Here is a 13,051-nt window from a genome sequence, read left to right on the forward strand (position 1 = left end):
TTGCATGTTGTAATATACTAGGTTTCATTTTCAGTTATATATATGTGTCCACTTGCATAAACATCACTGTCTGTACATTGTATTAGAATAAGTAAATTAAAAACTAAAAACAATTTTAATTTCATTTAAATGAAATAAAAATTCATGTGTTGATGATTGCTAATAATTTCTTGATGAGATGATGATCAATATCCTTTACACCGTCTTCTGCGTTATAGCAGCCGCGATTCTGCTTCTTTCCGGCCTCGTTTCAGCTCTGTTTCTCAAGATATTCATCGGAAAATCCGTAAAAAGTTCAAAATACCCTCCCGTTGTAGGTACCGTCTTCGATCAGCTCTTCTACTTCAACAGGCTCTATGACTACCAAACGGATAAAGCCAGAAAACATAAAACATTCAGGCTTCTTGCTCCGGATGAAAGCGAATTATACACCACCGAACCGAGAAATATCGAGTATTTTCTCAAAACCAACTTCAGTAACTACTCAAAGGGTCAACGTAATCAAGAAATCTGGACGGAGTTGTTCGGACAGGGAATCTTTGTAGTAGATGGCGACAGGTGGCGACAGCAGAGGAAACTCGCGAGCTTTGAGTTTTCGACGAGAGTTGTTAGAGATTTCAGCTGCTCTGTTTTTAGGAAAAATGCAGCTGAATTAGTCGCCACAATCTACGAATTCTCTAAGCAAAACCAAGTTTTCGATGTGCAGGTAACTTTTTTTTTTTTTTTTTAATATATATTTATGATTTATTTCATTGATTTATTTTTTTTTTTTTTTTGGTGAAGGCTTTGTTATTGAGATGCACTTTGGATTCAATATTCAAAGTAGGTTTTGGAGTTGACTTAAATTGCTTAAAAGGGTCAAACCAAGATGGGAATGATTTCATAAAGGCGTTTGACGATTCGAACGAATTATGTTATTGGCGTTACGCAGATCCATTATGGAAGATCAAGCGATATTTCAATATCGGTGGAGAAGCAATTTTAAAGAAAAACATAAAATTCATACACAACTTCGTCGATAATGTGATCTCAACCAAGAGACAACAAATCGAAAATGAACAACATTGTGTAAGTACTATATTTAATTTATTTATTTTTCAATGATTTCTATATATTTATCTCATTGTTTCATTTTTTTTTAATGATTAAAGAATGAGAAAAAAGACATATTATCGAGGTTTCTGATGGAGAGCGAGAAGGATCCGGAAACAATGACCGATAAATACTTGCGGGACATAATTTTGAGCTTTATGATTGCTGGCAAAGACACTACTGCAAACACTCTTTCTTGGTTTATTTATAGCCTTTGCAAGAATCCACTAATACAAGAAAAAGTCGTGCAAGAAGTCGAAAAAATCATTAATTCTTCGCAAAATAATATTAAAGACAGTGTCGACGATTTCGTCGAAAGAATTACAGACGAAGCAATTGACGACATGCATTACCTTCATGCGACCTTGTCCGAAACCTTGAGGCTCTACCCTGCCGTACCAGTGGTAATATATCAATCGAAACATGAAATTTAAATAAACAAATAAATATAGATTAATTGATTTTGTTATGCATATTAATATTGTGTAGGATGGGAGATGTGCTGAAACAGATGATATTTTACCCGATGGATATAAACTGAAGAGGGGCGATTGTATATATTACACGGCGTACGCAATGGGTCGAATGACTTATATTTGGGGCGACGATGCCGAAGAATTCCGACCGGAGAGATGGATTAGTAACGGTGTTTTTCAACCCGAGTCGCCTTTCAAATTTGTTGCATTTAATGTGAGTAGTTTATTTATTTATTAATCGAGAAGTGGTGGGGTGGGGGGCCACGGCCCCCCGGCGTTGGCTTTTATGGTTTGTGATGTGATTTCGATTTTTTTGATTATTTTTCAGGCTGGGCCGCGAACTTGTTTGGGGAAAGATTTTGCTTATAGACAAATGAAGATTGTGGCAGCAGCTCTTGTGCACTACTTTAAGTTCAAATTGAGTGATGAGAAGAAGAAGGTGACTTACAGAACTATGCTTACACTACATATCAATGGAGGCCTTAGTATTCATGCAGTTCCAAGAACAGAGTTGTTCGAAGTATAAAATGTGATAGAATATATGTTTGAGAGAGAGAGAGAGAGAGAGAGAGAGAGAGAGAGAGAGAGAGAGAGAGAGAGAGAGAGTGAGTTGTTTTTTGTTTATTTTGTTTTTGTTATAATTTTATTTGAATATTGATGTTCTCTTATAAATGATCATTGGGAAATCTAGTTATGAATTATGTTGAGATTTGATCTAATTACGAGAAAAATCTATAATAAAATCACGCTATTATACCGTGGTCAATAGTAAAATTGCGGATGAGCATAATGAATTTATCGAAAAGTCGCTACCTCAACCAACATCAACAAAATATTCGCCACACCCAAGATTTCTCCGACTATTTATAGCGGGGAATATTGGGAATTGGAGGTTTCATGTGGCGGAATTTGCCAAGGGGGCAGGGAAAATGAGTGTGGAGTTCGAGAAGGGAGTGAACGATGTAGTGAAAACATGTAATTAAGATATATACGAAGAAGATGATGACGTGGAGGAACATGATTGGTGGAGAAAAAAAAAAGTAGGTTTGACGGTTTTGCCCCTAAAAAATCACGCATAATTGGCACACTCGCATTTCAGGTAAAGTTTTTTGGCGGGAAATAGTCGCTTTCGTGATCGGTGATCCAATTAATAGAGTTTAGGCGGGATCGTGCAACTGTTTCCAATTGCAATGTGCCAAACGTGTCAAATTCAAAGTTCGGTAGGCAAAATGCCATTAAACTACCAAATTAATGTTTTAGTTATATATATAGAATCACATCATTTACACACCTTCAATCAAATTCAATCTCCATGGATTTTCCAACATTTCTACTCGTTATCTTCTCCGCCTTGTTAATATATTCAATCGTTCAAATTTATAATTACAGGGCCTGGAAATGGTCGAAACTACCTCCGGGCCCGTTTCAGTTTCCGATAATCGGAAACATCCTCGAACTCGGGCGTAATCCCCACCGATCGCTCGCGGAACTTTCTAGAAAGTACGGTCCGGTGATTTCGTTAAAGCTAGGGAGAATAACGACAATAGTAATCTTCTCCCCGGAAACAGCAAAAATCGTGCTTCAGAAACACGATCTAGAATTCTCCAGCAGAACCGTTCCGAGTTCCGGCGGGGCCCTCGGCCACGGCGGATACTCGGTGGCTTGGCTGCCGGTGGGGGATCAGTGGCGGAAGCTCCGAAGAATATGCAGAGAGAGGATTTTCTCGGCTTCGAAGCTCGATCTGAGCCAGGGTTTGAGGAGAGAGGAGGTGCGGAAGCTTCGCCGCCACGTGGCGGAGTGCTGCGAAACGGGTCGGGTCGTGGATATTGGGGATGCGGCTTTCACGACGTCGTTGAATCTGATGTCGGCGACGCTTTTCTCGACGGAGTTCGCCCGGTTCGGTTCGGATTCGTCGGTGGAGATGAAGGGTGTGATGAGCGGCGTGATGAGGTGCCTCGGCGAGCCGAATCTGGCCGATTATTTTCCGGTTCTGAAGTGGGCCGATCCGCAGGGGATCACGAGACGGGCGAGGGTTTATTTTGAGAAGATGTTCGCCATTTTTGATGGGATAATTGATGAGAAGTTGAAATCCAGGGGTGGGATTGAGAGAGATGATTTGTTGGAGGCCCTTATTGAAATTAACCGAAGGGATGAGGCTGAATTGAGCATTAATGATATTAAACATCTACTTCTGGTGAGTTTTATGTTTTCTGATTTTTCGATTATATTTCTTTTTAGGGTAAATTACAACCAAACCCCTGAACTATGGCCAAATTATGTAAAAATATCTCGTGTTTGGATAATTATAACTACTCACCCTCAACTATGAATCTTCTTACATGTCCATCTCCTATGGTGTCAAATTCAACGTAATTATTTAGATTCCGTGGAATGTTCTCTAATTTGTACTCGTTTTGTGAAAAAAATCAGTTTCTGATGCACCACAATCTGATATATATACAAGCTAAAAAACACATCTTATGATCATCTTGATTCAAAATGTAGAGCTCGAATGGAATAAAATTGGTACAAAATGAGAATATTCGATATAATTTAGAAGATTTCATTAAATTTGACATCGCAAGGATGGACATGTAAGAAGATTTATAGTTGATGGGTGGTTGTAATTACCCCAACAACGAAGTAATTTTCGTAATTTGACCATACCTGAGGGAGTTGGTTGTAATTTACCATTTTTTTAATTACTTATTAATTTTTTTCGATTTTTTGAATTATTTGGGATATAATTTTTTACATTTGGATCAAAAAAATAATTAGGATATATTTCTGGCGGGAACGGACACCACAGCAGCAACAGTGGAGTGGGCAATGACAGAGCCAGGGGCGGACCCAGGGGTGTTTTCTTGGGGGGGCGGAAATATAGGGGTAAATTAAGAGAGAATTTTTTTTTTGTTTTTAGGGACTAAAATGTACAAAATTAAAAGTTTGGGGGGGCGAAAGTGTATAAACTAATACATAAATACCCAAAAAAAAAAAAAAAAAAAAAAACAGCTTAAAAAAAAAATCTTGGGGGGGCGGGGGCCACCCCAGCCTTAGGCGTGGGTACGCCCCTGGACAGAGCTACTGCGAAACCCTAGAAAAATGTCGAAACTCCGGGACGAAATCAGAGACATCGTCGGAGAAAACAAACGGATGGAAGATAATCCGACATCCAACGGCTCCCGTACTTGCAGGCGGTGGTCAAGGAGTCGTTAAGGCTTCACCCACCGGGCCCTTTCTTAATACCCCACAAGGCTGAAGCCGCCGGCTTAGAAATCAACGGCTACAAAATCCCTAAAAACGCACAAATCCTCGTCAACGTGTGGGCGATCGGAAGAGATTCCGCCGTATGGCCGGAGGCCGACTCGTTCTCCCCGGAGAGATTCTTGGACGGCCGGATAGACTTTAAAGGGAAGGACTTTGAGCTTATTCCGTTTGGGTCGGGTCGGAGAATTTGCCCCGGTTTGCCGTTGGCTTGTCGAATGGTGCCCTTTATATTGGGTACATTGGTCGGCGATTTTGGGTGGGAAATTGAAAATAGTATGAAACCTGAGGACTTGGATGTAAATGAGAAGTTTGGGCTGGTGATGCAGAAGGAAATACCTCTCATGGCTGTTCCAATTACCAAACTCTGAGTTTTATATTTGTTCATCAATTCATAATATTGTAACATAAAAAGAATTATACAAAACATTATTTATATTTAATTGTCAAAAGTAAAATAAAATTATACAGACATTATTTATATGAAAAATATCTCTAAATATAATTTTCGATAAAATAAAATTAAATCAAAGTTACAAATCATAATATCGAATGATTTATGCAATTAAATAACATTAATGAGTGGTGGTAGCTTCTTGTGGTGAATCCTGGGTTTTAGGAATGATTAATAACTTGTTATTACAAGTGTCTTCATCTTTGCTTTTGCCCCATAGAAGAATATACATGCCCACAATTACCACAACTGATCCTAAAATGCTGCCCCAAGCAAATATATATCATTAATTAGGAAAAATGTAAACAAAACAATTAAATAAGTAAATCAAAACTTTAATAAACTAAACTAATCTTCTCAACAACATATTTAAATTTCAAACACCCTAAAAAATAAAAGGGTAAATTACGCCCACACCCTGAGGTAAGTTCATATTACGAAAACAATCCCTCATGTTTTGGGTAATTACAACTACCCCTCAACTCCGAAGCTTCTTACATGTCCACTATTGCCGTGTCAAATTTAGAGGAATATTCTAGATTATGTGCAATATTATTTCGTTTATGCTCGTTTTATCCCATTCGAGCTCCATATTACAAAACTAAATGATCATAAGATGTGTTTTTTGGCTTGTAAATATCAGATTGTGAAAAATTAGAAACTGCATTTTTGCACAAAACAAGTACAAACTAAATAACATTCCACGGAATTTAGAAGATTCTGTTAAATTTGATACTATTAGGGTGAAAATGTAAGAAGACTCATACTTGTGGGGGTGTTTGTAATTACCCAAACATGTGAGAGTTTTTTATAATTTAACCGTACCTCAGAGATGGCCGTAATTTACCCAAATTAAAAAACAAAAAATTGTCACAATAAATATATATATATATAAAATATGCTCACCTTCCAAAATAAATCTTTTCATGCAGAACTAAAACATCCAAAACAGCAGCAAAAACTTGTATCAGTGGACTAAACGCCGACGTAAACACAGCTCCCCTTTGTTTCACACACCATGACATCACCACATAGCATATACCTGATCCCACAATACCCTGCATATATTACACATATAAATTATTTCAATAAGTATATATATTTCATATGCCTTTATATAAATTCAAAAAATTCAAAAAATAAAAATAAATAAATAATACTTACACCATATAGAACACTAATAATCTGCAACTCTCCTTTAGGAATCCACTTGGAAAAATTTCTATCAGTCACAACGAAGCACAAAACAGCTGATTGGACGGCGCTAAATAAAGACATGATCCACGTGCTCGAGTATCGGTAAGGAAAATTCTTTCCGATTTTCGACTGTATAACGAACCACGAAGACCAAGCAATGCTGCCTGCAGCTAGAAATGCCGAACCGGTTCCGTATGATGAAGACGACGACCCCTTTGTCTTATTTATATTTTCATGGTTTGTTGTAATTACGATATTGCCCCTAGGGTTTATCACTGGGGCGCCTTTGTAGAGTAAGAGTACTAGGGCACCGGCGGTGCAAATCAACGCCCCGAGTATTTTTGCTTTTCCGTTTTTGCTCTTCGTGTTTACTTTCTCCATCCTGGTATATATAGAATAGAAAAGCACAAATAGATCGTCAATTATTTATATGTTGCACGTAGTGAAATGTACGTAACGATATGCGATGATTCATCAGATACACACATGCACATGGGTGTGTGTTTGTGTGTTTTTGTATAGGGCTAACAATCTTATACAAAAACGTACTATAGTTATTTTTTGAAGTAATGTAATATTATTAAAAAGAAAAATTGTTTCATTGCATTCAACACCCTTTTGTTGACTCTAACTGTTAAAAAAGTCCTCATGTTATTAATATTATCAAACACCTCCCTATAATCCAATTATTTTAGCAAATTGCCCCCTACAACTCGCCATTTAGGGGATTGTAATGAAAAAAAAATGCATCATAGGGGGCTATTTGCTCATAGTAATAACACAAGCAATTTGATACAATGAAAGGGTGCTAAATGCAATAAACTCAATATTTTTGAATATATTAATTTGGCCCCATCATGAATAAAAAATTCTAGTTCCGCCACTGATGGAACGTACCCGAGAGGCAACGCTAAGATGAATGTAATAACCGGGACCATATTTATGAAAGCACAGGTGAATGTTGCTGTTGTATAATCAAGCCCAACCAAGAATAGGTACTGAGTTAGTGTCAACCTGGAATTAATAATAATTATTATCATCGATCATAATAATAATTAAATCAAAATTTTAATTTATTATTTAATAACCTTAAACATAAAAAATAAAAACAGTAAAAAAATAGACAGCTTCATAAATTATTATTACCCGAGCAGTGCACAAAGGAACATCTGACCAATCACACAAGCTGTCAGCTTAACCCAACTCGTCCTGATTTTTTTTTTTCATCATTATTTATTAAATTCACATCACATAATTAATAATGCAATATAATAAAATTAATAAAAATGATTTAATTAATTTATTAACTAATTAATACCTTTCGAAGAAATAGACGAAGGGGATCAAGAAGACGGTCGAGATCGATTGTCTGTAAACAAGAACAACTACAGGGTCCATCCCTCCGACAAGTGCTTTCTTGAACAATATGTTTACTACAGCTAAACCGAATTCGACACTCACCATTGCGATAAATGCCTTCCATTTTTCTACGAAATTCATTTTCTTTTTTTCTTTTTTTTCTTAATATTTAATATATGTAGGCGGCCTAAGATTTATTTATATATAGAGGAGCTCCCATCCTTCATGCATGGTGTACATATGAGTGAAAATCTATTATATTCCCTGAGAATATTTTACCTTTAAAAATAAATAAATAAAACAATAATTAGTAATATATATTCATGCCACTTGCAGACTATATATAAATCATAGAATCGATAGATATAACATTTAAAAGTTGATGAATATATATTCTGTGTTATATATATCATCATCCACTGACCTCAGAGAACTGATGTGAGGATGATGATGAGGATCCCATTCAGGGAGGGGAAGACCTAAAGGTTGACTTGGGGTGGGCCCTGTCCCTTCGGTTTTGTAGATGCTACACTACACCACTGATCTGCACATAATACACACATTCAATGCATATGTACGTGTGCTTCGTGTGGTAAAAATCTATGATGTAAAATCACCGAGTATAGCATCTTATAGAACACCTAATAAATTTACTATTCAACAATTTCATTTTTTATTTATTATTTATCTATTAGTTAATGGACATTCGTCCCCCAAAACCTTTAATTGTATTCATTTTTAATCCACAAAAAAAATTATTCTCTTAAGGGTAAATTACAAACACCCCCCTGAGGTATGGCCAAATTACAAAAACACCCCTCTTGTTTGGATAATTACAACCACCCCCCTCAACTCATGAAATTTAGTGGAATCTTCGAGATTATATGGAATATTATCACTTTTGTACCCGTTTTATCTCATTCAAACTCTACATTATGAAGCAAGATGACCATAATATGTGATTTTTAGCTTGTATATATCAGTTTGTGGTGCATCGGAAACTGTATTTTTTACACAAAAAGAGTACAAACTAGAGCATATTTCACGGAATCTAGATGACTATGTTGAATTTGGCACCATAAAGGTGGACGTCTAAGAAAAAATCATAATTGAGGGAGTAGGTGTAATTATCCAAACAAGAGGGGGGTTTTTGTAATTTGACCATACCTCAGGGGTGTTTGTAATTTACCCTTCTCTTAAATCATCTCATATTCTAGCCCCGCCCCATCATCCCCAAGAAAAAACATGTGGGTCCGCATGCATATTAGTATATTATAAGAATGTGTGTAGTAGTCAAATATTAGTCAATTATGTATAAATTAATACATAGTGTACCTAAGATTAATAAAAAAAAAAAGGCTTACTTATAAAAAAACAAAACAAAGAAAGGTGATCGAGCATCCATGTAAAGTAGTTGATTTGATGTATAGAGCATATATATAACACTTTTGGTCATGCATAAATATATAAATATGGTATAGCATAAGCATCTAATACTTGTTTTGGAATAGAGACCAAGTCTTTATAAGTGTACGTATATATTTGGTAAGTGGGAACAAATATGTCTAATCTTTGCATCACTCCCAATTAAGCACATTATCATGACCTAATTTTGTTTATCTTAAAAATAAGTTAATTTAATTTTGTATTATAATAAACACACGTTTTATAGTTAAATGAAAGTTTCATTTGTTTGTGTGTTTCTAAATAGGGGGAATTGGGTAAAACTCGCTCAAAAATATTTTGTATATCCAACAGGCTGCTCGAATATTTTGAATTTGCGAAAAGTCTCTCGAGGCACCTCAATTGAACAACTTAGATTGAAAATAGACAGTTTAGTTGGAAAGTTTAGACTGAAAATTAACAGACTAGTTGGAGAATCTGATTTTTTAGATTCCTTAGATGATTAACCATAGAGATAAAAAAGATATTGCAATAGTGAAATCAAATATTTTTTCAAAAAATAAATAAATATAGGAACTATTTATTATTTATCGAAAAAATAGTGTTCTTGAAATTAGCCTAGGAGGCCCAATTCCCTTGTAATTGTAGATGGGCCTTTACACTCGGTGGAATAATACAGCCCAATACTTCAGCCCACCGGGCTGGTGTAAATCACATTATTGTTATTATTATATTATTTATTATTACTTTTTAATAATTTAAATGCTATGAGTATGAGAAAAAACAATTATGGCTAAAAAAATTAAAAATTAAATAATGAATGAGTAACTCTATATTAACCTCTCGTCGAGTAATGACTTATTTCTAAACAAATGAAAATTATGTGGGGAAAATATGTTTTCAATGCCTAAAAAAATGTCTTTATTCGATTAATTTAGAAGCTGCAATATTTGCAAATCAAACAAACATTAATTTTCCATTTTTCTATAAAGTATTAAATGACATGATAAAAAAGATTTAAATAAAAATGCACATCCGCTATCCCTTATTATATGTTGTTTTGGGTGTCTTTTTGTCCCTAATTATTTGTCATTTTTATTTCGAAAAAAAATTATTTGTCATTTTAGAGTTTTAATAAGATATTAATTGCATTTTAATCAATTTTGTCCCTTATAACTCTTAATTAGTTAATTAAAAAATGATTAATGACCAATTATTTTAGTATTTACAATATTATTTTTGATATAATCTATACATATTTATTGACTATTTTAATCTACGCGTAACCATAAAAAACGACATAATAAATGACGAACATAATTTTATGGGTTAGTAAAATATAACCCCCTCATAAGGAAAAATATTAGAACTAACCACCTTGCATTATTTTTAATTGGTCAAACCCCCTCATAATTAACAATTACTGAACTACCCCTATAATTTCTAATAGCAATGACACCCCCCCCCCCAATTATTTTCCCTAAAAATGCATATATTCAACTATTTCGTCAATATAATCTCTCCCCAATTTCCGCTAGTATGCTATATTTGTGCCAAGAAAATCGCAAAAAAATCTGCAAATATATCGGATCCTTTCCCAGTCGCAACAATGTCCTAGTTTGCTACATTTCTTTTTTTTAAAAAAAAACCAAATAACGTTTGTGTGGGAATCGTTAAGAAATACATGTCGGCAACAATGGTGAAAAGGTAGCAAGAAGAAGACAGGTAGTTTCCTATACACCCATCGCTCCCCTCGACGTCTATTAACCTAATTTATGTATATTTACCATATAATTTCTGTTTTTGACATCCTTCTCAGCGACTCCCAAAGGACAAATCGAAGTCTCATACATCAACGGTATGCAACAGTACGCGACGACCATATGCGACGGTTCAGAATTCTTCCACGATTGATTACTCAAAATGGAGTTTGTAAACAAACTTGTTTTTTAGATCTACAGATCTATGGTCGCACTGTTTGTTGACTCATAAATATTTGTTTCCTATGAAATTTGTTTTATCAGAGTCCACAACAAAGAACAGATCATTGTTGTCGAAAAACATAAAATATTGCAGTCATCTACACTCAGAGTCAACTATAAAATCGGATAGTTCACTATATTTTTTCCAAAGTCAACTATAAAAATTGGGTAAATAGCACTTAACCCCCTTGTGGTTTGGGCATTTTGCACATGACCCCCTTATGGTTTGAAATTAGGCACATAACCCCCTTGTGGTTTTGACATTTTGCACATGACCCCTTTATGGTATGAAATTAGGCACATAACCCCCTCCTGGTTTTGAAATTTTGCACATGACCCCCTTATGGTATGAAATTAGCACATAACCCCCTTGAATAGAAAACTGAAAAAGACTAAATTGCCCATATGAAGTCAAAAGTTCTTATTTTAATTTAAAAATAATTATTTTATAAAATGAAAAGCTTAATGTACTTTTTTGTAAAATAAAAATATAATATATTATTGTGTTTTTTCTATTTTACAGCACATATATATATTTTTTTAATTTAATTTTCATTTCAACTATAGAGAAATGTTTTTTTCGAATTTTCCATAAAGGAAATAAAGACTTTCTTTCTTAAAAAAATTAAAGTTCGATAACAACTATAATATAATATATTATATAGAAAATAGTAATATAATAATCATAAATAATGATTATTCAAGGGGGTTATGTGCTAATTTCATACCAAAAGGGGGTCATGTGCAAAATGTCAAAACCACAAGGGGGTTATGTGCATAATTTGAAACTACAAGGGGGTCATGTGCAAAATTCCCAAACCACAAGGGGGTTAAGTGCTATTTACCCATAAAAATTAGATAGTTAACTATAATTTTTACGATGTGAACTATAAAAAATTGGTAGTTAACTACATTGTTGCCAGAGTCAACTACAAAAATTAGATAGTCAACTATAATTGTTCCGATGTCAACTATAAAAAATTGGTAGTCAACTATAATTTTTCCATTAATTCACTATATTATATTTCAATTTAAGATATTATGGTGTTATAAAATTGAATACTCATGATAAAAATATCATCTCCGGTGAAAACATGAATTTCATAGAGTAGAAAATAGATTGATTTCAACAACCAAAAAATGAGATGTAGAAGAAAAGATAAAGTAGTGAGAAGAAATAGAGAAAAATAAAAGAGAAAAAATGAAACAAAAACAAATGAGAACAGAAAAAATGAGGGAAAATAAAGAAGAGAGAGAGAGGGATAAAATGAATAAAAGAAAAAGATACAAGAAAAGAGTAAATTGGGGAAGAGAGAGAAGAGATGAGAGATGAGAGAGAATAAAAATAATAAAAAACAACACGTCAAAAGTGAGGAAAAAAAGGAAGAGATAGAAATGAATGGAGAATATTAAATGATGGATAAGAGAGAAGTAAGGAGAAGAGAGAGAAAATAGGAGAAAAATATGGACAAAAAATGGCATAATGAGCATTGATATAAACTTAAGTGGGTGACACAATTCAGAAAATATTAAATGTGTTTGTTTACAAATGGTCAATTATAAATTGGGGGAAAATGAGTTTTTTAGTCCTGTAAGTTTGCTAGTTGAGAGTTTTAGTCCACCGTGTTTGAAATTCAGAATTTTAGTCCTGTAAGTTACAAAAGTTGAGAATTTTGGTTCTATAACCTGCTATAACAGGTAATTTGATGGTTGGTTGAATGAGTTGGCATTTAAAATATAAAAATAATTAGATTAAAAATAAATTAGGTGATGTGGCTAATGAGTTTGATGTTTTTGGAGAAAAAATTGATCATCAATGTCAA

The 13,051-nt window shown here is 34.3% G+C and overlaps 3 protein-coding genes across 4 annotated transcripts; 2 read left to right on the forward strand and 1 right to left on the reverse strand.

Moving 5' to 3' along the window:
• The first annotated feature begins 73 nt into the window (after positions 1-73).
• Positions 74-2,287, forward strand: CYP704A2 (cytochrome P450, family 704, subfamily A, polypeptide 2). The gene is made up of 5 exons (XM_088813904.1): positions 74-706; positions 784-1,068; positions 1,152-1,496; positions 1,582-1,782; positions 1,897-2,287. The coding sequence occupies exons 1-5, from the start codon at positions 179-181 to the stop codon at positions 2,092-2,094; spliced, it is 1,557 nt and encodes a 518-aa protein (XP_088670030.1). The 5' UTR covers positions 74-178; the 3' UTR covers positions 2,095-2,287.
• Positions 2,288-2,467: 180 nt separating this feature from the next.
• Positions 2,468-5,322, forward strand: LOC105963732 (cytochrome P450 76T24). The gene is given in 4 exon segments (XM_012988173.2): positions 2,468-3,762; positions 4,347-4,399; positions 4,643-4,730; positions 4,733-5,322. Coding segments are annotated over 4 exon segments (1,494 nt in total). The 5' UTR covers positions 2,468-2,880; the 3' UTR covers positions 5,204-5,322.
• On the reverse strand, positions 5,250-8,070 carry LOC105963733 (WAT1-related protein At3g30340). Of its 2 annotated transcripts, none has more exons than XM_088813917.1 (6): positions 7,802-8,070; positions 7,630-7,692; positions 7,381-7,497; positions 6,451-6,865; positions 6,193-6,344; positions 5,250-5,541 (listed from the first exon to the last, which is right to left on the reverse strand). In XM_088813917.1, exons 1-6 carry the CDS (start codon positions 7,981-7,983, stop codon positions 5,484-5,486), a joined length of 987 nt encoding a protein of 328 aa, XP_088670043.1. In that variant the 5' UTR covers positions 7,984-8,070; the 3' UTR covers positions 5,250-5,483. The 2 variants fall into 2 exon arrangements, with proteins under 2 accessions (XP_088670043.1, XP_012843628.2); XM_012988174.2 differs by having other exon boundaries at positions 5,250-5,549; positions 7,802-8,067.
• Between the last annotated feature and the right edge of the window lie 4,981 nt (positions 8,071-13,051).

The sequence above is a fragment of the Erythranthe guttata genome, chromosome 2, assembly GCF_056151865.1.
Source record: "Erythranthe guttata isolate IM_541 chromosome 2, IM_541, whole genome shotgun sequence".
NCBI classification, from domain to species: domain Eukaryota; kingdom Viridiplantae; phylum Streptophyta; class Magnoliopsida; order Lamiales; family Phrymaceae; genus Erythranthe; species Erythranthe guttata.